The sequence below is a fragment of the Mauremys reevesii genome, linkage group 15, assembly GCF_016161935.1.
Source record: "Mauremys reevesii isolate NIE-2019 linkage group 15, ASM1616193v1, whole genome shotgun sequence".
Classification (NCBI taxonomy): domain Eukaryota; kingdom Metazoa; phylum Chordata; order Testudines; family Geoemydidae; genus Mauremys; species Mauremys reevesii.
In genome coordinates this window covers 32,634,988-32,656,682 of record NC_052637.1, presented here as the reverse complement: position 1 = coordinate 32,656,682, position 21,695 = coordinate 32,634,988, and the positions used below count along the sequence as shown (strand labels likewise).

General features: G+C 43.5%; 1 protein-coding gene across 3 annotated transcripts in view; it reads right to left on the bottom strand.

Annotated features, from left to right (window-relative positions):
• Positions 1-21,695, bottom strand: part of ABCC3 (ATP binding cassette subfamily C member 3) — a 101,418-nt gene that overhangs the window by 50,674 nt on the left and 29,049 nt on the right. For all 3 annotated transcript variants that reach the window (XM_039501172.1, XM_039501174.1, XM_039501171.1), the window contains 3 exons: positions 4,373-4,549; positions 1,609-1,734; positions 228-365 (listed from right to left, as the gene is read on the bottom strand). In XM_039501172.1, coding sequence (XP_039357106.1) covers positions 228-365; positions 1,609-1,734; positions 4,373-4,393 — 285 coding nt within the window. In that variant the 5' untranslated portion in view covers positions 4,394-4,549. The remainder of the gene's footprint in view (positions 1-227; positions 366-1,608; positions 1,735-4,372; positions 4,550-21,695) is intronic.

Here is a 21,695-nt window from a genome sequence, read left to right as displayed (position 1 = left end):
TGATTGAGCATAGTCTGGGCATTCCCTTGGCATGCAATGATATGACTCAAAAGTCCCCTTTAAATTACAGACAGATTGGCTCCAAAGATCAGATTCAAACTTCCCCTTTGTTTGGTAAAGTTCAGGTTCAGATATGAAATCTAAACTGGGTGACTCATTCCCATCTATTCTTCAAAGACATGGTAATGCTATACTAGCTGTCCCCTACACAAGCACAATATATTTACCTGAGCTGTTGCAGCAATGATCTTGGACCGGAAAGGAACCACAGCACAGAGAACAGACAAAAACCAGAATATTATGAGCACTCCTGAGGACTGAACCCCTCGCAGCCGTTCATACTGAACGAGTACTGTGGCTAATACCTGTGAAAAGTAAACACAGAAACACATAAATACATGCCCGACAATGCTTTCCCCGTTCATGCTTTCACTGGGTGCCCATCATAACCCCCACCACCAGCAGCATCACCACTAAAATTACAGGTTTCCAAACATGGTTTCCTGTGCACTTAAGGTTTAGTTGTGTTCCCATGGAAGTCAATCACAAACTTTCACTTGCCTAATGAAAGCAGGACAGGGCCCTTGTGAAAGAATTTCGATCCCTGTTTTCATGGACTCAGATTCAGAAATTTGTTTTTTCTTTTAACTGAAATTTCTCTTGTTTGTGTCAAATTAACATTAAGGGTGAACGTATTTTTAAACTTTGTTGGTTCTTCACTAAAAAGTTCACTTCTTCCATCTAGATAGGTGAAATTATAACCAGTCTGTGAACGTTTTCATCCCACATAAGGAAGTAAAAGCTCAATGGATAAGGGTTAGCATTTCATCTTCCAGCCCACAGTTCAAAGCCAGTTTGAGGTCTTAAGTAAAATTCTTTTAGTTTCTGTCCCATAAAGAACCAACAACAATATAAATCAGAGGCACAGTTTGACGCAGGGTAGAACAATGCACAAACAGGGCTGCAATACACTGCTTTGCTCAGGAGAGATTAAACAAACCGAACATACAACACAAGTCACTTTCTCTACACAACAATCACAAGTAAGGTAGCATGGAGAATTTTACATTAGGAAATAAATGATGTAGAACAAACCCTTCCATTAAACTGACATTATTAATAATCTCTTCAATGGAGACTGTTTGCTCTGGAGGCTTTTTTCAGTAAGCAACGTTTTTCATACATAAACTCAAAAAAATATTAATTCATTTAGCAACTTTTTTTTTAAATAGAGATAACATTTAATGGCGGTGAAAGGTATTGGATTGACAATCCTCCCAAAGTTCTGTTTGACCATCAGAGAGATATAACATGATGGAGCTAGCAATTCTGCTTCACCCCACAGCACCCTGCGATCCTGTCCCAACCAATAAAGGCATCAATTCAAGTGCTGGGAAGGTAGCTCTGTTTCCATGGCCCATCTACTCCTCAACCTCTCTGCTGAGGCTGTCAACATTGGAATAGTTTTGGTTTTAGTGATCAGTAGAAACCTGCGGTTTAGAGGAGAATGCACAGAAAGGTTTTTCTACCCCATTAGTCCACAAAGGGTTACTTCATACCTGCGAAAGCTACTCCCATGAAGAGTCACTGATAGAAATGCATACTAACCATCGTGATGCCAACAATTAGGGGAGTGACAAAATAGACAGGGGGCGGGGTTCTGCTTTGCAGGAGTTCGTGGAAGGAGAAGAATAGGTCTGCCCAGCACACACACCACAGCAGAACACCTAAAATCTAAAAGAAGAATAAGTGTTAAACGGGGAAGGTATTTGATAAATTCACCTCCAGGTGCAGATCTGGAGAGTAGTTATATTTTGATCAACGAGAAGCTGATTTAAAATAAAACAGTGCCATTACTTCACCCACGTGAACAAAACCATGAGCTAGGTCAATGGAGCATAAGTTCTTATGTACACTGATTTATACCAGTTGGGAATCTGGTCTCATCTTTTTTTGGGGGGAGGGGGAGGGGTGTGTGTGTGTGTGTGTGTGAATGTGATATGGACGCAGACATACATATCTGCCTATTTTCACTATATTAATCAGTTGTAATGGGAAATCCAGTGGTACAAATTACAGAGAGAAAGAGATGGGTTTAGTGACAAGTGTTCTGGACTGGGAGCCTCAAGTTTTACTCCTGGATTGACCTTGATTCTCTTGTGGCCTTGCACGAGCTATTGACCCTTTTCACATTGTTTTCTCCTTGGTAAGGTGCGGATAACAATGACACTGAACCACCTCACAGGGATGTAATGCGGCCTACATATTGTTTGTAAAGTTCCTGAAATAGAGAAGCTCTCTATATAAATGCTAAATATTATTAGGCATTTATAGCTGCTTGGAAAATCCCTGATTTTGTTTTACACATAGGGTGAAATTTACTCCTGAACAGAGGCCTAGCACAAGAGCTATGTACCACTTAAACCCTCAAAATAGGTCTAAGTGAGGATTAAGTGGTCTCGTGCTGGCCCTTTGTGCAGGGGTGAGTTCCTGCAAGCCCTTCTCTCACATCTCTCCAACCTCAGGAGCATTAACATCCTTTACATTGCCGAGGTGTGTACAAGCCTTAATCTCGTTATTTTAACCCTTTCCCCTTCTTTTGTTTACTCCCCTTACCTGGCTCAACCCATTTGCAGGTAGATTCTAAGTAGAGGAGGTTGAATTCAGGGTGGTTATCAGCAAGGCATGAAAGGATTCATCACATATCTACCTTGCATACACAGTGGCTGGTGGTGGGGCTTAATGGATTTTACTGGTCCTCAGTGTTCAGCTCCCGATACCCTCGCAAAGCACTTCATTGTGCTTTATAAGATTAGCTAATTAATATATTTACAGTGTGCAAAGGAAGATTTTATAGCTACCCGCCTTAGCTCTTGAGTTGGCCATTAGGTTTTCTATTGCCGGTTCAGTTTCTGAAGTTATAAACTAAAGAGACGATGGTGTGTGTGTGTGAGAGACAATTTAAGGTAAATTTATCCCTGTGGGTTGCGTTCCATTTATCTGGAGCTAGTACACAGGGCAAGATGATGCAGCAATGTTATATTCTCTAGGATACAATTCTTCTCTATATGCCTGTATCAAGAACTACCCGAAGACATCAGGGGCATAGCAAATCTGCTTGGAGTTCAACCAGCCTGACAACAAGATGAAGGCTTTGGGAGGTACACAGATGGATTCCATGTGACATGAGTTATATCTCCAACGTGAGAGATGGCTCACAATGATGCATGAACTGAGAAGGTGAATGGAGGGAAATGGCTGCATCTGCAGGGTAGTTCCAGTGTTACTGGTCACTAGCCAGAGGGGGCGGGGGAGAAATGTCACAAACTGAAGAGGATGGAAATAATTAGAAAAATTTTAGTGAGCATCTCTGTGAAGGGCAGTGTGTGAGCTTCCATAGAGAGGTCACCTGAGCTGATTGTCATGGTTCTAGCCTGTGACTTGGGAGACCTAGGTCCAATTCTCCATTCCACCACAGACAACCCTGTGGGACCTTAGGCATGTCACAGTGAGCTTGTCTATAGGGTGAGGTAATTCGCGCTACAGGGGTGTGATTTTTTTTAAAGTGCACTAACATGCTGCACATTAATTGGTCCTTGTAGACCCTGCTAGTGTGCTCTAAATATTCCCTGGTGTGCTTTAAAGCAGTAGTGTTTCAAACAGTACTATGGAACCTTTACTGCGCACTAATGCAGCACATTAGTGTGCTTCAGAAATTACACCACCATAGTGTGTATTACCCCACCATGTAGACAAGCCCTCAGTCTCTCTCTGAGAAATGGGGATACCTACCTCACTGCAGTGTTGTGATGATATATACATTGAAGATTATGAGGTGCTCAGATATAGGGGTCAGATAAGTGAGACTGATCAATCCATAGATATATCGACAGATGGCTGTACTAAGTAGAGCATCGTGATGGTAAGTAAATCGACACTGGAGGGTGAACTCTCACTGCACCAGCCAAGGAGCGGGAGCTCTGCTTATCCAAGCCAGAGAGAGGGGTAGCTTGTAACCTCTGGCAACAATGCCTAGGTATTTCGGGGATCTCTGTGCATATTGTTACCTACCATGAGCCCGATCCAGCTGCCCTTATGTGCACCCAGACTCATTGAAACCAGGGAAAGTGGCATCAGCCTTATGCTGTGAGCCTGAACCCAGACATGGCCAGGGCAGAGACTGCCCTTCCTTATCAAACATTTGTAAAGCTGTATTGATTTGCTAACTTTAATCTAGAGGCAGATAAGGTCATTGATCTTCCACCTGGTACTGGGTTCCCCTTTTATGCACCATTTGCCTTGAATTTGCATGTCTTTGCTTCCACTCCCACAAGGATACACATTTGTGCAGCGAGTTACAGAAAGATCTTACCGTCTTGAACCTGCTCAGCATGGAGAGTACGATGTATCCTCTTTTGTAGTGTTTTAGATAGAGGAGATAAAAGGGTAAGACAGCCCAGAGGTAAATGCTAGGGATCCATGCTATGATGGTATTCTGAAAACACGGCGTTAGGTCCGGATTGTTGGTGTGCACCGAAATGTTGGGATCCTGAAGAAAAGATGCATGGACGTGAATTAGTGGCTACAATGGCTGTTGAAAGGAGCTCCTTCCGGACTCTGCGAGAGGGTGTAGGGGGCACTGAGCTGCTGGAGGTGCAAACCCAAGATCCTGACTGTGATGGATTTGGAGCTGCTCTGTAATAACTGATGAACACTGCATGTTGGCCTTGTTATTGGGGTGTTTACTGAATGAATAGAAGTAGAGGGCTGTCTAGACCAGGGGGAGGCAACCTATGGCAAGCGTGCCAAAGGCGGCACACGAGCTGATTTTCAGTGGCACTTACACTGCCTGGGTCCTGGCCACTGGTCCGGGGGGCTCTGCATTTTAATTTAATTTTAAATGAAGCTTCTTAAACATTTAAAAAACTTTATTTACTTTACATACAACAATAGTTTAGTTATATATTATAGGCTTATAGAAAGAGACCTTCTAAAAATGATAAAATGTATTACTGGCACGCGAAACCTTAAATCAGAGTGAATAAACGAAGACTCGGCACAGCACTTCTGAAAGTTTGCCAACCCCTGGTCTAGAGAAACAGGTGGCAAGGAAAAGAATGGCACAGGAGAGCCAACCTACAAAACTGGTTTGGACCAGAAAGGGTCAAAGCCCGGGAACACAAACCCCAACCTATAACAGGGTTTCAAATGGGATTCTCTCTCAGGAAAGCATAGTTTTTGGGGGGAGCTAGATGGAGACTCAGGGATGTGCTAGGAGCTTCTGGAGGAGCTAGGCCTGCCTAGGTCACTATCACAGAGTGGTAGTGCTTTCGGCTAGATACACATCCATTTTCTCTAAAAGCTTTGTTCCCACTGGTAAAACAAACAATACTTGTACTTTAAGGTGGCCATCTGATCGCTGTACACCACTGGTCCCAGAATCCCAACCGCAGGTGCTCAAACTCAGTCAGAACTGCTGGAGAAGCACCGTGGACGCACAAACCGCCATAGCCCAGGGCCCCATATAAGAGTGGGAGAACTGCAGAATTGCATCTCAGCAGAGGTAAACACACAAGGCCTGGCGCCTAGGGGGGTGCACTCAGGGACCAGTGAAGGAACAGACGTGCAGAGAACCCTGCAGCCATGCCACTGATCTTTTGTGACCTTTGTCCCAATAAAAAGGCTATGAGTAATAGCTGTAAATGTGTAATCCCATATAGTAAATTCCCCCAGCTAAGCCCAACGTGTCTATTACAATGATGTCTTCTAGCTTTGTAACTTAGAACAAAAATTTACATATTGTATTATGCAAAACCATTACATGTACCTGTATTCGTTAGGGCTTCATTAGTTCTATTTAAAAAAAGGTCACCGTAATCTATAGTTAGTGACATTGCAGCATTTGTTAGGCTATTCTGAGTCTAGGGCACCCCAGTGTATGTTTCACGGCACTCCCAATTTACAGTACAACTTTGAAATGACACTTTCAAGGTAAAAAATCTTAAATTTGAGTGTTCATCTAACACAAACATCTGGTATTAAGCGAGATCATCAGGTTCAAAACAAACTATTTGTTGAGAGTAACTTTGAGAATCTGGAAAAAGGTTGCATTTATGGCCAAAATCTTGACCTTCTTACTAATACTCCTGGAACAATAAGTAAATCCCGACTGTAAACAGAACCCAATAAAATACAGATTGTGTGTAAGAAGGAAAATCTGCTTCCTTGCAAACATCTTTGCTTGCTAGCTTCCTTGCTACACTTTCCATATGCAACTCCAGATGTTCAGATTCTTGTTCCCAGTTTGTACCTATTGATTTGAGAGCACCTTCTGCAAATAAAAAAGTTAAGAGGCTGAATAATGTAACTTGTCAAAACTAAGAACCAGACATTTCACTGTAGTTAGTGGGAACTTGTTTACTGTCTTATCTAAGTTAGCTGATAACAGTTACATCTTAAATGCAGTAGATAAATTTTTACAGGAAACTTATCAAGCTGCAGAAGATTTTAATGGGGAGATTATCAAATTAAGACCTAACTGAAACACAGATAAATGTTATCTATGTATAAACCTCTTGCTATGTTTGACTCTCTCTGTGTTTTTTAGACTTCCAGCTAGCAATATAATTGCAAACTTCCAATTATCCAACTTCCCTTGTAAATTGATAACTTCTCCAAATGGGCTTCCAGGCTATTTTATTTGTTTTTCTTCCAAATTAAAGAAAGAGACTCTGAAAGCAACAGGTTCTGTTTAAGTGAATTAAACAGCTGCAATCTGCTGATAAGGCTTAGAGTAACCATAGTAGTATATAGTTTCAGAGTGATAGCTGTGTTAGTCTGTATCAGCAAAAACACCGAGGAGTCCTTATGGCACCTTAGAAACTAATAAATTTATTTGGGCATAAGCTTTCATGGGCTAAAACCCACTTCATCAGATGCACGGAGTGAAAAATACAGTAAGCAATATATATATATATATATATATATATATATATATATATATATATATAGATATATTACAGCACATGAAAAGATGGGAGTTGCCACACCATCAGGGGCTCGTTCACCCGCACATCTACCAATGTGATATATGCCATCATGTGCCACCAATGTCCCTCTGCCATGTACCTTGGCCAAACCAGACAGTCTCTACACAAAAGAATAAATGGACACAAATCAGACATCAAGAATTGTAGCATTCAAAAACCAAAGATCACTTCAATCTCCCTGGACACTCAATAACAGACTGAAAAGCAGCAATTCTTCAATAAAAAACTTCAAAAACAGACTCCAACGAGAAACTGCAGAACTGGAATTAATTTGCAAACTGGACACCATCAAATCAGGCCTGAATAAAAACCAGGAGCAGATAGGTCACTACAAAAATTAATTTTCCCTCTGCTGATACTCACACCTTCTTGTCCACTGTTGGGAATGGGTGACGTCCACCTTGATTGCATTGGCCTCGTTAGCACTACAAAAGTAATTTTCCCTCTGTTGATATTCACCTTTTCTTGTCAACTGTTGAGAATAGGCCACTTCCATCTTAACAGAATTGGCCTCATTAGCACTGACCCCCCACTTGATAAGGCAACTCCCATCTTTTCACATATTGTAATATATATACTACTTACTGTATTTTTCACTCCATGCATCTGATGAAATGGATTTTAGCCCACAAAAGCTTATGCCCAAATACATTTGTTAGTCTCTAAGGTGCCACAAGGACTCCTCATTGTTTTATTCATAGTAGTATATGGTCACACTGATGAACTGCTAGAGATTAGGCAGTGTTGCGTCAGTTTATGTGCTATACAAAGTAGCCCCTTTGACAAACATAACTACAAGATCAGACAGGCAAATTGCTAGCAGGGTTGTCTGAATCCTGGTAGTCGCACAGCTTAATACTGCAGCTTTGGCAAAGATGAAACGAAAACACTGGGCTTCATTCTTAACTGGTGTAAGAAGGAACATGTCCTCTGACTTCAAAGGAGTTGTACCCTTTTATGCCATGGTCAGAATCTGACCAGCAGGGGAAAAGGTTTGGTTTTAAGTATTATGCAAAAGCTGAGGGGGAGAGGCTTAGAAGGATTTCTATTTTACCCAAACCACTCTGTCCATCCCTACAAGCAACCTCTGTCATGCATAAAGGCAGTGAGGTAAGCAAAGCCGAGAGCAGTCATACCATTATACTGTAATTCCCTACGAAACCACACAACAGCAATCTCTCTCTCTCCTTCTTCCTATGGGAAGGTTTCCTGCAGCTAGGAGGAAAGTAGCAACACTCACATTTTAGGAGACTCATAAGCAAACCTCTTCCCTGCTCCAAGCTTACCCTACTTTTAGCTTCCACCCACTCAACCCAACGGGAACACGAGACACCCTAACAAAGTGGACAGCCACAAACCTCCTCCATAGCAGGAACTTGTCTCTTAACATTTATTTAGTCAGGATCCTGTTTCCAGTTTGAATTGCTAAAGCAACTATCATCTACCTTGTGCTTTGTTTTTTGTTTTTTTGTTCACTGGAGAGAGCATGGAGTGGGGATGAGCACTGGAGAAGGAGAAGAGTCACATGAGACCAGAATAGAACAAAACAAGACTCAGACATCATTTAATTTATTCAAGGTAAAAAGAAAAGAAAAAAGCAAGGTCCCTAAACTTGCCCTTTTTTATGACCATGACCATGACGAAATGGGTCTCCTTATGATCTGGGTGAGTCACCTATTGGAAGCACAGACTTATCCAGGAATATGCTCAAGCTCTCCATTCACTTTGATCTTTAAACAAAGCCAGTTTATTCTATTCCAGGAGTGGCCAACCTGAGCCTGAGCAGGAGCCAGAACTTACCAATGTACATTGTCAAAGAGCCACAGTAATACGTTAGCAGCCCCCCCAGCTGCCCCGCCCGCGCTCCCAGTGCCTCCCACCCACCAGCAGCCCTGCCAATCAGCACCTCCCCATCTCTCCCTGCACCTCCTGATCAGCTGTTTCATGGTGTGCAGGAGGCTGGGGGCAGGCAGGAGGGAAGAGGAGCAAGGATACAGCAGGCTCAGGGGAGGAGGCGGGAAAGGGTGGAGTGGGGGCAGGGCCTGAGGCAGAGCCAGGGGTTGAGCAGTGAGCACCCCCCCCGGCACATTGGAAAGTTGGCGCCTGTAGCTCCAGCCCCGGAGTCGGTGCCTATACAAGGAGCCGCATATTAACTTCTAAAGAGCTGCATGTGGCTCTGGAGCCACAGGCTGGCCACCCCTGTTCTATTCCCTTTGAAATGCAGCCTGTATGGCTGCAAAGCCCGTTCTGGGTATGTCTACACTTGCAGCTGGCCTATGCCAGCTGACTCAGGCTCACGGGGGCCCAGGCTAAGGAGCTGTTTAACTGGGCTCAGGTTGCAGCCCAAGTTCTGGGACCCTCCCACTGCACAGGGCCCTAGTCCAGACTCCAGGCCAAGCCCAAATGTCTACACCGCAGTTAAACAGCCCCTTAGCCCTAGTCCCGTGAGCCTGAGCTGGCAGGGGCCAGCCACGGGTTTTTAATTGCAATGTAGACATACCCTTTGTAGTAAGATACGGTCCTGAAACATAAGTCCTGGTATCAGAGGCCTGGTATGAGGCTTAAGGCCTGAGCTAGAGTAATAGTCAAGATGTTGCTGATATAAAACAAAGTTAAGCTGTGAGCAAGAGGCAGGCCCTGCTCACAGAACCTGGCATGAAGAGGGCTGATGCTGCAAAAACACACATACCTAAAAGGTACTGGGCACAAGTGATATAAACACGTGCCAGGATGGTACCAGAACACTCCTGATACTAGCACATTCCTCAGATAACAGGAACATGCTGACGCATCCTAAAGACAGGGCTAAAAGGATAATACGATGGACAGGGTTGGTGTGTTCGAACCAACGTGTACAAGGTGATAGGCAGCAACTTACTACATAGAGGGGTTGTACCTCAGTACGTCAGGAGTGAGGTGTAACTTGTTTGTACCTGTGTATAAGAATGAACCCCTGAGGGGTTGTCTTTGTTTGGCCTAAGGAACAGTGGTAAATCCTTCCACTGACTGAGCCGATCCATTGTCAGGAAGCGCATATGTACTAGCAAAACTGTAGACATCTGATCCGGGAAGCTAGAGACTGTTTCGTTTGGCAATAAACCTGGCTGGGTGCCTTCGTACCATATCGGATCTGTGGTCATTGGGGTTTCTCTCGGGGTCTGCTGTGCCATCTATCTGCGCAGAGCCAGGGCAGCACACAGAGTGAACACACACACGCAGCCGACTGTTATCAACATTGATTAGAGCAGAGCACCACACTGGTGACGTCTGACAACACCCTTAAAGATCTGTGTTAGCTCTTATTTAAACAAGACAAAATAAATTGCACAGTTACAGTCAAACACCAAGGGAAGAATACCCATTGGAAGTCAATGGGGCTTGTGTGCTGAAATCCCATTGCTGCTTTGGAGAATCTCCCCCACTAAAACGAAGCCTTTGCTGATAATGAAGGAGATGCTGACCCAGCATGAACAGTGCAGAGAGTACAGAGTAAGTGATGAAAATGAACAAGTTCTGTACAGCAAGGCTGAACTAATGGGGCACGTTTCTGAATAGCAAAGGCTAATCTGATCTTGCTTCCCTAATGCACATGAGCAGCCCCATGACTTCAAGTCACCTCCTTTCCCGTATCTATGCATCTATAGACAGATGAGGAACTTCAAAATTTTCACTGGCCAGAGACTGATAGAAAAGATGGAGACCTCTTAGCAAGAACCATGAACAGCATCTTGCTCAGAATCCCCAGCATCTTCCTTCTTTAGCAACTATGGGTGGTTGCTGAGCTTTCTGGCAGATAACTGGCCACAGAGCTCACTACTGGATTTTCCACTCAGCTTTCACATTGACCCTCAACTAGTAGGTTTACTCCCCTGGCTACTGTGTGTCTGATAACCATTTTCAAGCCTTGACTTCTATCAATCTCAGTGTCTATCAGGTTGCCCACCATTGTGGTGTCCCAGCAACTTATAGGGCATGAAATAGTTAATAAAACCTAAATATTTATGGCCAATAAAAGATAACAAATATCGGTGGAACTATCTAAACAACAGACGATGTTCCAGGACAACCTAATTTTTTCTTGCTGATTAGCTATTTCAGGAGAGGGGAGGGAAATGCTGACATTCTATTTTGCTCTGTATCAATGAATTAGGTATGTATTTTATATCCGCGGGAACATTGGGATCCTTTTAAAATCTCTCATCAAACTGAAGCAATTTTCAGGGAGCAGCCAGTTACACTTTACTGCTGAATTATAACCCGTCGCACTAGTGACAAACCTCCAACACCACTAAATCTCAGTGCAGAACATCACAACTAGGCCATCGCTCTGAAATGTCACTAAGCAGCCATCAAGCCTGTGCGTAAAATGAGGGGACTGCGATTCAGAAACACACGAGTGCAAAGATACTCCCTGCATCACACCTCTCAAACTCCTAGATACCCTGGCCCTATTTGCCCATCTCCTGAATCCTGCTCTGCTTGGCTTAGAGGCTTGATGCATCTCATTCCAACTGACGGTGAGCTCAGACCCACAACATTCAGGAGGAGGACCTAAAAGCTCAGGGGTGTTCACACCCGGCATTTTGCTTCGGCCCACTACAGACAGAAGGATGATTTGCTAAATTCCGAGACAAGCTCTGTTTCAGATTTCAAGCCCAGACCCCACCCCCAGTTTTGGGAATGTCTGCCGTTGGCTGCTCTGCCTTCCTAAAGTCCTGTGCATTTAGGGGTGTGTGAGAGTTTCACATAAGGGTCCCTTTCAATAACAATGATCGTCACATCTGCCGGCAGCTCGCTCACTTACAGAAGATAGGGCAGAATCTGAGGAAAGTCACTGAGGGACCGCCTCTCCCCCTCGACTGGAGCCGCCTGGGGGAAGGCCAGGGAAATTGCTGATTGACACCTTTTCTCAGAACAGGATCTTCACAAAGAGGCTGGGGCAGCCTGTGTCTCTCAGCAGAGCTGCAGAGAAGCTGCTTGTGGCTTGCTTCTCCACAAGCGGCAAAGGCTTAAGTAGGATAATTGGCAGCCCACTTCTTCAAAGGAGCTGTTGAGAAGGCTCCGGCACCTCTCCCTATCCCAGACTGCTGGAGTTCCACAGTTCCTACAGCCTGCAGAAGGCAATTTGGCAGCAATGTTCTTTAAGCCTCACCACTTCTGCTGCAGTGATAATGTGCAACCATCTGGATGGCTACGCTGTCAAGAGGCAGAATTCTCAGAGCACTAAACTTGCCACAGTTTTATATTGTCCTGTTATTAACTCACTGGCTATGGAATTTATTTAACCTGTAACTGCACTTGACTACAAAGACAACAGAAGAGAGACTAGCAATGTCTGTTATCGCATTACAACAGAGAAGGCCTCTCGATATTGCATGCAGGTCATGAACTTGTAGTTTGTCTGCAAATCAGTCAAGAATAGCATCAAGAACACCCTTCCTCGCTGTGGACTTGAATCACCTCTTATTCTAGTCTTAGTCCTTTGTGTTTATCAAACCTCCAGTCAGTACTCCGCTGTGTCAGGATCAGGATTTTGATTACCAAGTTCATTTCACTTGACCCAGATTCAAATGGGAGCCAGATTTCAGGCAGGCCATCAAAAGGTAGAAGCTGTGAGCAGCATTAATTCGCTGCAGTACACAGTACTCTCCCACCATCCTTTCCCCTTGCAGCAGGGGGGTGTGGGGGAGTGGGTGGGATTTCCCTTGAAAAGGTCACTCTTAAATTGGACATGCCCATACTGCAAACTGCAATACATTTTAATTTACACTGAACTACTCAACCAGGGTCCCATAGTGCTTTATGACAGGGACATTAAACAATGGGAGCATAAGAATTAGCATCACAGTCAGCACAAAGCTTGACTGAAAAAAATTAAGAAGGGGAAGGGGATTCTGACCCATACACACAGTTCTGTGGGAACTTTCAAGACCACAAATGGTCTTGACCTCTGTTTTAAATCTTACCTATCCTCTGTGATATGATCCAGCTAATGGATATTAAAAAGGAATCCCTCGTGCTAGCTTTAAAATGTTGGCTTCACAGTATGAGAGGTACAGATGTTACTGTAATAATATTCAACCATTTACCTGCAAAGCAAGGTTCATATAGCTCAGAACTAGGGGTAGTTTAATAATATTTCTTGTGATTTGGGCAATTATTTTAATTGAATTCATTCATTAATATGTTATTTTCTCACTTTAAAAAAATCTTGAGATAAAATACTGGAATACAGGTGGCGTCATGAGAGCCAAAAGGAAATATACATACAAATTCACTCAAACCATTGGAAAGGTGAAGGCCATGGACACAAGCAGAAGATAACCAGCATTCACATAACGGACAAGGTTAATATGTGCCACACTATTGACTTGTGTTGGTTATCACTATTTGGTGCGTTATATAAGGTTAAAGTCAGAACGGCAGGAGGTTGACAAAAGAGGAGAGCAGCAGAGAAAGAGAAAAGGTTAGAAGAAGGGGAGAAAAGAGGAAAGCTGATAAAGACAGGTGATGGATCTATGGCTCAATAGGTGATATTCATATCCCCTGATAGATCTGGTAGAATTCATCCATGATACTTTAAATGATGAGGAGACCATTTGCTTAGCTCTGTTGCTGGGTGAATTATATTCTGAAAAGAACATTTATTGCAAATTCTGGCAATTTTTTTTTGCAGCATTTCCCTCCGATATCATCTCACTGCCTCTAAAACAGGAAATGTGGCCTTGTGGTCAAGGCACTAGATTGGAACTCAGGAGATCCAGGTTCAATTTCAGGCTCTACCACAGACTTCCTCTCGCACACTTTCTATTTCACATTTCCTCGCCTGTAAAGCGGAGACAATAATGCTTTCTCTTCGTTCCTTTCCCCCACCTTCTGTCTATTTAGAAAGTGAGCTCTTCAGGACAGGGACTCTCTCTCTTACTATGTGTTTATACAGCACCTATCACAACGGTACCCAATTTCAGTGGGAGCCTGTGGGAATTACCATAATACAAACGATGATGATAATTCTGCTCAAGGTCTCTAGTGAGCTGCTGAGTTCCAGATGCCCTTTCACCTTTGGGAACAAAATCATTTGCATTCCTAGAAAAAAAAAAGTTACTTCACCCGTATATATAGAAGCCACAACATGCTTCATTGATCCCAAGGTGATTGTTGTCCAACTCACTTCCTGCACCTAATTCTACAAATGAAAGTTTTACCAGGGCAAGGGTAATGACATTATCTACTGCTTGCAACTGTATCATAGCAACTTTGCTTATCAAAGGTGGGGTCGAAAGGAAACAAGAGTTTATATTACCACCAGGCTCACAGACTGTTAATTTTTCGTGTGTGCGTGCACCAGATCTTAGTTTACAAAATACAGTGCAGAGTTTGTTCTCTGTGCTAGTGAAGGACAAACATTGAAAACACTGAGTTTTCATTTCTAGAGGTAAAAATATAAGGATTTCCTTAACGGTTTATTTTACAATGTCAAACTGACCTTAATAGAGTTTGCAGAAAGAGGACACAATGCTGAACCAAATTCTATCATCAAGAGTCCCACACAGAGTATTGCCAACTCTATGCATTCAACAATCATGGGTCAGACCCCTAAACAATCATGAGATTGGCTTAAACATCATGTTTTAAAAAAACATAATATTTGTGTTCTCTCTCTTTGCCTTCTGGCGCTGGACCATTAGGTTACACTGGGGTTGCATTTTCAAGCTTTTCTCTGCAATCATGAGAGTAGGAACTTTAATTTTGTTTGTAAATGAAAACTGAGATTCTGATGTAATCACAATGCCGGGGATGAGACTTTATGCTTTTCTTAAAGTATCATGAAGCATGCGATAAAACCGTGAGAGCTGGCAATACCGCACATGTGCATTGGGCCAAATTCTGCCCTTGGATGCAAAAGGGCAAAGACCAAAGGACACATGCACATATACTTAGAGTAATTATACTAATAGCAGCAGCAATAGTGTGGTTTTGAATCACAGGATATTATTGCCTTGGAGAGAGGGTAGTATGGAGCAAACAATGTGATGTAAGATCTTATGAATAAAAATCAAGAGCAAAAGCAAAGGGATTTGGGATTATTCTTTCCAGAAAAGAGTCAAGTCCAAGTGACCTCATAGAAAGTGTTGAAGTTACACAAGGCAGAATGAAGAGAAAGACCTCAGTCAACTGTCCTAACCAGGAGCCTGTTCTCTGATACGGTTCTTGGGGGTACAACTGAGCAGGTTGCTCTGCTTTGACGAGTAGAGCATTTGAAGGAGGGGTGTTGCAAACTGAAAAAATTCCCATCATCCTCAGCTAAGAAGGGGGCAATCTTGACAGTCAGAACAAGAGTAACTTGGTTAGAAACAGGACCGAAGAGCTAAAATTACAAAGGTGGCAGTTTCTGCTCCTCCTTATACCCCCTTGCCTACTCCATTGTGCACTGGCACACCTGGGTATCCAGAAGGGAGACAGACTCACGCTCAAGCACAAGATCAAAGGGGACTGTTGGCAAGAAAGTTTCTTAATGCTGCTTGGATTGTAGCAGAAGAGGGAACAGTCAGGCTAACGGATTCACTGCAGTGCTGATGAGACTCAGTCAGGATCTGGTTGAGGCTGTCTTCAATATCACAGTAATACGGGTGTTCACTGATGTAGTATCCAAAAGCCACATGCCACTTAAAGTGACTAAGTGCTCATATTCCTTAGTTGCAGTGACAATGTTCAGATGAATGTCAAGTCTTGTGGGCAACGTCTGAAGCAATCAAGTCTAGTGGCAAGTTAGAGGTAGATGAAACAGTTTGACTATGAGTTTATACACTGAGGTTCAGGCACATGGGATGCCTACAGAACAGCTTGAACTAGCTAACTCCAACTGGTATCGCAGCAAAAATCATATGCTCTAAAGGCTAGACTGCAATGCCGATACTCATAAAAATAGGCCCACTGGCCTCAATGGGATTATCTGCGCAAGTAAATTGCTCACCAGAAACATCAAGGTCTCCACAATCTGGCCCTAAACCATGATAAGCATGATTGAAATGTAGTGAAAGGGAGCTTACAAAATATGATTTCAAAAGTCAGAATATGATCCCCTCCCTCACCTGAAAAGTCTTTGCATCTATTTTTTTCCCCCCTAAGTAGCTGCCCTGTCCAATAGGGCTGGCAAAACAGGGAGGGAGGAAAGATGGGATCAGACCATGACCATGAAAGAAAGAGATAATCCTGTAATGGAAACAAGAGGAAAAGCAGAACTGGTCTGTGAACACTGTCTCATTGTCCTGCCACTGAACAAACCGCCTCCAGGCATGTTATAATTCTTGTGCAATATAAACCCATCAGCTTCAATGGGAGGCTTGTTAAATAGTAACCAACTTTTAGTGTACAAGAAATACAAAAGTTTAATTTAGAATTGATGTCTATAAGCCAGAGAAACTACAAACAGTTCTAACTGTATTGACAATGCCTTGCCTTTCCCTTATCTCTTATAAGATGCTTTCTCCATATTGGAACAGTATGCTATTAATAGCACACAGAAGTATATGAGACCCATTGAGTCCATCTCCCTGTGAGAATAAAGGATGTATCAGACATTAGCCAAACACGATGCTTGAAGTCCAATGCTGAAGTCCTCATTCAGCTGGAAGTCCTCATCAGCCAACATTATCTAAGAAAATTTAAAATTTAAAATTTAAAAAAGCAGCTAAGTGATGTAGTCCCACTGAAATATATGTGTGTCTAAATCACTTGGGTACTTTTGAAAATGTATCCAATATTCCCTAATACTGGTATAGCAATTTTCAAGTTCAAAGTGCTTTAAAAATATTAATTTTATATAATAAATAAGACGGATTTTTTACAGAACAGTATTTTAAAAGGTCTACAGAAAGAGGAGGCATATCTCTGCAGATAACTGATTACAGAGCACTGGGAACTGTGTTACTAGAAAAACTAGTCAACAACATTAGCAGAAAGAGATGGTGTTAGGATATCAAGCACAAGCTCAGGGTCTGATCCTGCAGTTGGAGCTACACAGCAGACCCTGGTGCACATGCAGAGTTCCCTGGCTCCAATGAGGTTCTACATGAGAGCAACAGTTCAATTGTGTGGTGGGAGCCTAAATGCTTTAAAAAAATTAGACAGTCTTGAAATATTTGAACTATATGATGCCTTTTGTATTTCACTGAAGAGGAGATACTTTGTGCAAAGTGAAATACTGCAGGTCACTAATCAATACACAATTTTGATCAGTTTGTTTACTGAGACAAAAATCAGGAAATGCATATAAAAAGGAAATGCTATATATTAAAAATGAAGCTGGCTGCAATTTTTATTTGAACCTTTTTTCAAAAAAACATGGCCTTTTTGCAAAACTAAACATTTCATTATTTTCAACATCATCAATCAAAACCCAAAATGTCAACATTTTAAATTTGTTTGTGTTTGTTTTTTCTCCATCTTCTTTCCCCTTCTGTCTTGAATACAACACAGTAGGCGATATCCAGAGTTTGGAGAGTTTTTTCCCCATTTCACTCATTTTCTTTCTCTCCCCCATTCTCCCATTTTTCCTTTCCCCACTCTAACTTTTCAGCAGTTTAGGAAGTTTGGAAAATTTACAAAATGGCAAAGAATAAAAAAAGCCCCGATCATCTATTCATTCAATTGCATGGGGCTGGCGAGGATGCAGGGGAAACAAATAGACATTTTTAATTCCGAAAGTTTACATTTTTTATTTTTGAAAAAAGATTTTGCAAAAATGTTGGGAAAAAATGAAAAAAATACACGTTTTTTGAAACAAAAATGACTTCAACATTTGAAAAAAAAATCATTAAATAGTTTTTCCCTTTTCCAACCAATTCTAATAAAGATGCTATAGGATGTATTCACTAGCGTTTGAAATGGCTAAGAATGGCATGAATTTTGTTAAGTTGACCTCAGCTCTGATCCTGCAATGAGATCAGTGAGGGGTCGGGTGTCTGCCCATATGGCCCTCACTGCAGGATCAAGGCCATGACATTCATAAAAAAGAAAAAGATAATTATAAAGATCTCTGGCAGCTGTGACTGCTGCTGTTTCCTTTAGCTCAGCCAAGTAAAGTGTAATTGGACATAGGCCCACCATGTACAGTTATATCATCAGGCTAAGAGGGGACAGATTTATAGCCATGAGTAAAACTCAGCTTTATTGCATTGAGAAATTAAAGATCCATCTTTCACAGACTGCCCAGGGGAATTTATTTATCTTTTTAAACACTGAGGTCTTTTAACTGAATTTTAATACAACACACAAATAGCAAATGGGAAAAAGAGAGAAGTCTCAAACTTTTGTACTGGTGACCCCTTTCACGTAGCAAGCCTTTGAGTGCGACACCCCCCTTATAAATTAAAAACACTTTTTTATATATTTAACACCATTATAAATGCTGGAGGCAAAGCAGGGTTTGGGGTGGAGGCTGACAGCTTGCGACCCCCCATGTAATAACCTCACAACTACTTCAGGGATCCCGACCCCCAGTTTGAGAACCCGTTTTATATTCTTCTCTGTGGCAATGTAATGAGCAAGTAATCAATTGCTCTGTACACCCACTTCTCAAGTGACTCATCATTTAATCTCAGATATTGTTTCCACAGGAGAGAAAATTTATGAAACTCATACCTTTCGGACGCTTGGGTTTTTACAAACATTCTCAGCATTGCTTAAGCTGAAAAGGTCACAGTCAGAGTTGGATAAAAACTTCATGTCAAAACCGGAAGGAACTAACCTGGGCTTTGAATTTCACTGTGAAAGTCAACTTCCCTGATTGGCTTTAAACCTCAGAGAAAAGTCAGATAGGCCTGGGACCATTACTCTCTCCACTTAGACGCTCCCTCACATAGACCCCTGGTTCCAGAACCTCCGTTTTCCCTCTTTAGGCATCTGGTGGGGCTTCTTTTACTATTAACACTTCCCCAAGAAGATTTTTTGGGGAGGGGGGCAATTAGGTAAACTGTCCTCAAATTCATCTGTAGTGAGGCCGTGGGGTCCCCCACAGCCCCGCTGAGGGACAAACCTCCCGCAACCCCACGGTCGGCGGGGCCACTGGGTCCTGCGCCCGCCCCTCAGAGGTCACGGCGCAGACCTGGAAGTATAAAAGCGGACCTGCAGAACTCATTAGGAGCCCAGCCACTGCAGGGGCCAGACGCTTGCGGCCGCGATGCGCCAGAGCTCCTGCCTGGCCAGCCGAGCCTGCTCCGTGCTCCAGCTACCCCGAGGAGGACTGGCCGGGACCACCCCGCTCCAGCTACCCCGAGGAGGACTGGCCGGGACCACCCCGCTCCAGCTACCCCGAGGAGGACTGGCCGGGACCACCCCGCTCCAGCTACCCCGAGGAGGACTGGCCGGGACCACCCCGCTCCAGCTACCCCGAGGAGGAACCGAGCCTGCCCCTCGCCAGCTACCCCGAGGACCCGCTGAGCCCGCCCTCGAACACTTCCCCGAGGAGCCGGTGGTGGTCGAGACCGCTGGTGACACCACAACGACACAGATACTCGATAAGGGGGAGAGTGGAAGTAGCCCGGGGGTAGCCGACCCCAGTCTGGCTGCAGCACTGCCAGAACCAATGTCAGTGTGTTGCGGCCAGGATCCCCACTGACAGCAGCGGGTCTCTGCCGCTGCTAGGGCCCCGGGCTGGGACGCAGTGGAGTGGGAGGGCCTGCGTCCCCCCCTGCCACCCAACTCCTGGGTGGCGGATTCCCCCTTTTCCCTGGCCTGAAGAGACCGAAACCTCATATTGCTGCTCAGCCCTGCCTGAGGTCCTGAGCATATTGACTCTGTGTTTGTTGCCCTGCCCTGCCCTAAGGGCTGGGCTTATAACTGTGCTGCTCAGCCCTGCTTGAGGGCCTGAGGATATTGACTCTGTGTTTGTTGCCCTGCCCTGACCTAAGGGCTGGGCTTATAACTGTGCTGCTCAGCCCTGCTTGAGGGCCTGAGCATATTGACTCTGTGTTTGTTGCCCTGCCCTGACCTAAGGGCTGGGCTTATAACTGTGCTGCTCAGCCCTGCTTGAGGGCCTGAGCCTATTGACTCTGGGTTTGTTGCCCCGCCCTAACCGAGGACCGAGCTTCAGGCTATTAGTAGCGAGGCCGCGAGGTCCCCCACAGCCCCGTTGAGGGACAAACCGCGGCCGAGCCGTGTCACATCATCGTAAGAGTCTTCAAGGGAATAAGCTACCTGACATCTCCCTGCCCCAAGGAGCATCATATCTATTATGATAGCTGGCTTCCTGGTAGGAGGTGGTATAGTATTTAGGAATTCTCCTTTCAGGATGTGCGCGATGGGAGAGAACAGTGTATGTGGAGAAAGGAACAAAGCCTGAATGCTGCACTGTCTTGGCTCTCTCTTCTTATGCTTGAACACTGAACAGCATCCTAGAAACTCTCCTCTGGTCTTGCTTCTACCTTTGCTCATTCCTTTTACCACAGCCTGGCACTCAAGATAGCCCGAGGCCGTACAGCAGTAAGTGATGGGTGGTAAAAGTTAGACTAGAATGGGCCCTGTTCTCTTGCGCCTGAGAACTGTGACATTTTCAAAGATGGTGCCAAATTGATGCCTATACATTTCTCAGTTTAACCAGACCCAGAGGTGGTATTTTTCCTTACAAAATACAAACAGCAATACCAGAGCAAAATTATCCTTGTCATGATTAAAAAACAAACAAACCTACATTATAATGAAGTGTCATCTTCTTGGGGTCCATTAACTGCCATGGTCAACCGGAGAGTGTCACAACGTCTCATATACTGGAACATTTCTCTGTGCTACATTTTACTTCTGAATCTCCTTCTACAGATGTGAAAATACGCATCCGTCCACTCTGTTGACTGCACATAGGAGGATGCTGATAGGTGCAAGTTATTCTAGATCTAATGGTGCATTTATACTATGCTCATCATCATATTATCGGAATGCTTAATTGGCATTAGTTGCATTCGGGATATTGGTAACACAACTATCCTTCTAGGGAAGCAAAATTTAATAGATTCCAAGACCTGAAGAAACTATTATGATCATGTAGTTTGACCTCCTGCATAAAATAAACCACAATAATATAGTTTATGGTGGTTCTTTACTAATAGCAGCCACTTTTAGATAAACCAAACCGCTTTTTGTCATCTTTGTTGACACAGTAAACATGGGGATACAAGGATCTTAAGATGCTTTATAAACATTAAACACCTCTGTGATGTCCTATTGACACATGGGGTAACTGAAGTGCAGAGACCAAGTAGTCTAGCCAACATCACAGCAGAAGTCTGTCACTAAAAGTTTTCCTGCTTTAGCCACTAGACCCCCTCTGTTGGAACTAATGTTACACTAAAAGTGCAATGGGATAACTTGAAACTTCACAAATTTATTTGGGCTTTAAATAAAAAAACCTTTTCCACCAAGGACTTTTTACACTGTATTTTTACTTGTTTAAAATAAACTGACTATAGATGTACTGAACTATATCGGCATTGACTCTGCCAGTACAAAGACTCACCCCATCCTTGAAACAGCCCACTTCCTCCCCCTCACAAGCCCCCTGCATTGCTTTGAATTGAAAACGAGGTTAAATGCAACACATAAGTGGCTAAGAGGGGAAATTACTCACATTTGAGGGGGACGCTTTGTGCCAAA